We start from the raw sequence: 3,915 nt of genomic DNA, 5'->3' as shown, positions 1-3,915 counted from the left end.
GATCAAACAAAGTTGTTGAGTTTTCCATAGCAGCTCATCGCTGTCACAACATTTTCCAACATCATGTAATTAACAAGAAATTTATTTTTATTTTACATTCACGAAACTCTTTGTTTATTTCAATAATGGATTTATAATAATTAAAGCTTTGTGTCCGAATGACAAGTGTCAGATATCACTGTGAGCTTGCGTATCACTTCAGATATACCCCGGATCTCGCTGTTTGCTGAACACTCAATCATGTACAGAGATGCTCTTCGAGTTTTTGTACAGGGTCAGCCCAGTTCTCATTCTGTGTGGGACGCAGTGCGCAGTAATACACTGCAGAGTCTGTTAGTTCTATATTCAACACATTCAGCTTGATAGTGCGGTTCGCAGGATCAAAATTCCAGGAAAGCCGGCCCAGTGGAAAACTCCCTGTTTTCTCGCTGTATTGGTCTTTCTGTAGCAGAAACTGTAGTGATCCGTTCGATGTTTGACGGTACCAGTACAGGTCAGGATTGCTGCTTATTGTAGTGTAATTACAGAACAACAGCACATCGTCCCCCTCATTCAGTTTGATTGCAGCCTGTGTTTGTGAGACAGAATCGCCACGACAAAGTCCTGGAAGAGCCAGGAGTTATACAAAATTAAATTAGGCACGACAATATATTTATCACCTAGAATTCGCCCGTTTACCTTCATCAAGAAACCAAGAAATAAATGAGGGAAGTTAAACTAGGTTCCATTTCATATGGGGTGATCATTTCCCATTTCATCTCCCGAAACCTGTAGGGGAACACAAATCTGTTGCTGGATCTCAAACTCCCCCCTCGGTCGAATCATCTGAAAGGCCTTAGTCCTGTCTGGATTTCCAGCCGAACTCTTCCACTGCCATTCGTTCATGTACACTCGCTAACTTCTCCCAATCTCTGCTCATTGTTGAGGCAAGTTTACATCCAGATAGTTTTTTATTTGGGAGAATGTAGTGTTGCTTCCATGTTGCTCAACATACTTGAATAACTTGCAATTCTCAGCAAGGAGCTGAAGTACATACAAAGACAAGTGTTCAACCTACCAGTTAGAAGAGCTGCAGTTGTGAGGAGTAAACCCAGAGCTCCTGGCAACATGTTTGCAGAGAGTTCACGGTGAATGTGAACAGAACTGGCTGAAGCCAAAATGGTTCTCGTCAAGAGTTGGATAATTCAGGTTGAGTCATTTCCGGACCTCTGCTCGTTGGACCATTATTGGCAAAGGCATCGTGTGAAAGCCAATGAGTACCAGGCTCCTTTGTTCTTCAGATGAGCCAATCAGCTTCAAGCTCATTTGAGCCCCGCTTCGTGTTATGACTGATGTGATAAACTAACAAAGTTCAGAATATGGGTTACTGGATCAGGAAAGTTCACTCAGTTTTCTCATCACAGTTGCTGTCAGACCTGCGCGATTCTCTGGTAGTTTGTTTTTGTCTTGGATTTCCAGCAACTGCAGTTCTTTGTTACTTTTGTTTCACCAACTGGAGTTATTAGAATCAGGTGGATCACATTGACTATGAGATCCTTCATTGGGATTGTTAAATTGATGAAACCCTGGGCAATAGGTATAAATAGCAGATTTTGAGTCGCCTTACTTCAGGGACAGACTCCAAACAGGCTACCTATGGCCAGTGTCCTGTCCACATGTAAACGAAGGGTGACTTGGTGACGAAATGTCAGTCTCTGTGCAGTTATTTCAAGAGCAAAGTAAATTTGTTCATGTATAAACAATGGTAAGGACAGAGATTAAACCAAACGTTGTCCCATGTCGATTATTATTTCTGTTAGCACTTGTACAAATGGGAATTAATTCATCCTGTTCGAGTATGAGAACTGTCGTGTCTCAGGTAACAAAGCTGGTCTCGGTCTTCGACAGTCCCATCAGCCGATGCGTAGGATCATGGGATCTGGGAGATTCAGATATAATAATGAGGAAATAAATAAACAAATTTTCAAAGAATGTAACAGTACAATTGAATGTTCCTTCTGATGCATTTCCTGGTATGATACGTTGCAACTGCCTTTCATTAACTTTACTTTGTGCCATCATAAACATAAATCCTGCATGAGTATCAAATACATGACAGTGCATCAAACACACGGCTCACCGCCACATTGTCTCAGACTATACAAGGCGAACTGATTTCTCACAGAAAACAAAAGATAGTCTGTTAAAGTCTCCCACATTTGAATGGGAATGGTGAAACGGCAGAGGCGCATGCTAACATAAATTCCAAATCCTGACTAATGTCAATATACGTTTACCAGGTTTACAAGTGACACGAAAATACATAGCATGGCAATTGGTAATGATTATGACTCAAAGCGTCTCTTGGAACACTAAGTCACAGACTGTTTCAAAGAGTGCTACCAAACCATACTCTGGCGGGATCTCCAGGAAATTTGCACAACGAGAAATTAACAATTTATGAGTGGGAGAAAAAGCAAATCATGAATTTTCATCGGCCATTCTCAAGATGATGGCACGGTGGCTCAGTGGTAAGCACTGCTGTTCCATAAAACCAAAGACCCAGGTGCGATTTCTGCCTCAGATAGCTGTCATGATGGAGGGTGCACGTTCTCCCTAAATCTGCATGGGTTTCCTGTGGGTGTTCTGGTTTCCTCGCGCAGTCCAAAGGCGGGCGGTTTACGTAAATTAGACGTAGGAGATGAAGGGGTACGTTGGGTCTAGGTGTGATGTTCTTCAGATGCTTGGTGCGATCTCGATGGGCCGAATGGCGTCCATCCACACTGCAGGGATTCTAGGTTTAGATTGTGTAGTTATTAATCTTTTTAAATGTCTTTATTTGTAGGATGTAGGCACCGCTGTCTGGCCAACGTTTATGACCTGTCCCAAGTTGTCCTTGTGAAGGTGGGAGTGAGCTGCCGTATTGAACTGCGGCAGTTCACCTGCTCTGGTCTGACCTAGAATGCCATTGGGGGGACGGAATTATAGGTTTCTGAACAAGTGATTGCTTTGCCAGTCAACGGGGCTGCTTTGTCCTGGATGGTGTGAAGAATCTTAAGAATTATTGGAGCTGCACTCATCCAGACAATTAGGGAGTATTCCATCACAATACCGAGCTGTGCATTGTCGATGGTGGACAGGCTTTGGGGAGACAGGGAGAACGGTACTCGCCACATTAACAAGTGGCTCTTGCCGCCACTGCGTTTCTGAATTCTGTCCAGTTGAGTTTTTAAACATTAGCACCCCACAAAGAAGACAGTGGGGGGATTCGGTGCTGTTAACATCGTGTGAAAGGACATGCCACAATTTTCCTTCATTTTTCCTTCAGCTGTGATTTGACCTGATCTTTAACACAATGCTTGTTAGTTTTCACTTTCTTCCATGTCTTCTTCAACCGTTTCTCATCATTCTTCCCTCTGCAAGTATTATTGAAGTATCTCTCTACTTTTCCATTTCTCCATCACACTTTCAGGTTTGCAAACATATACTTCCTTCACGTCCATCCGCATCTCCAATTGTCTTCACTTCTGACCATCTTTAAGTTAAGCTGCTCCATACTTGCTGGTGTATTTTGCTCACTTTTCCATTATCTCAGATTTTGGCGCCCAGAATTAGTAACACTGCTACTTCAAAAAAAGCATACTGAAACTCCCACTCTGTGCTGGTTTTAGTACGCGCTCTCCATCTGTTTGTAGCACTGTGCCTTCATTGCACAGAGATAGATTGCAGTGTCATTCAGTCTGGCGTCTTTCACAGTCAGTGTACTGAGTTTGAAGTCTCCACTGATTGAAGCAGCGATCCTCTCAGGCTCATCATTTTCCCTTTTGGCAATCACCAGATGCTGGGGTGGCTGGTTCGGGACCTGTCTGTACCAGTGTATTGCGTTCGGCATAGTGGCAACGGAGCAATTCATGGACACAATTCCCACTTCACTAA

General features: G+C 43.2%; 1 gene segment (V, D, J or C); it reads right to left on the bottom strand.

The window, feature by feature from the left end:
• Positions 1-238: 238 nt before the first annotated feature.
• On the bottom strand, positions 239-3,488 carry LOC140459986 (T cell receptor alpha variable 19-like). The segment is given in 2 exon segments: positions 239-603; positions 3,425-3,488. Coding segments are annotated over 2 exon segments (429 nt in total).
• Positions 3,489-3,915: the final 427 nt, after the last annotated feature.

The sequence above is a fragment of the Chiloscyllium punctatum genome, chromosome 36 (assembly GCF_047496795.1).
Source record: "Chiloscyllium punctatum isolate Juve2018m chromosome 36, sChiPun1.3, whole genome shotgun sequence".
Classification (NCBI taxonomy): Eukaryota; Metazoa; Chordata; class Chondrichthyes; order Orectolobiformes; family Hemiscylliidae; genus Chiloscyllium; species Chiloscyllium punctatum.
Note: the sequence above shows the minus strand (reverse complement) of the source record. Positions and strands in the feature narration are given on the sequence as shown.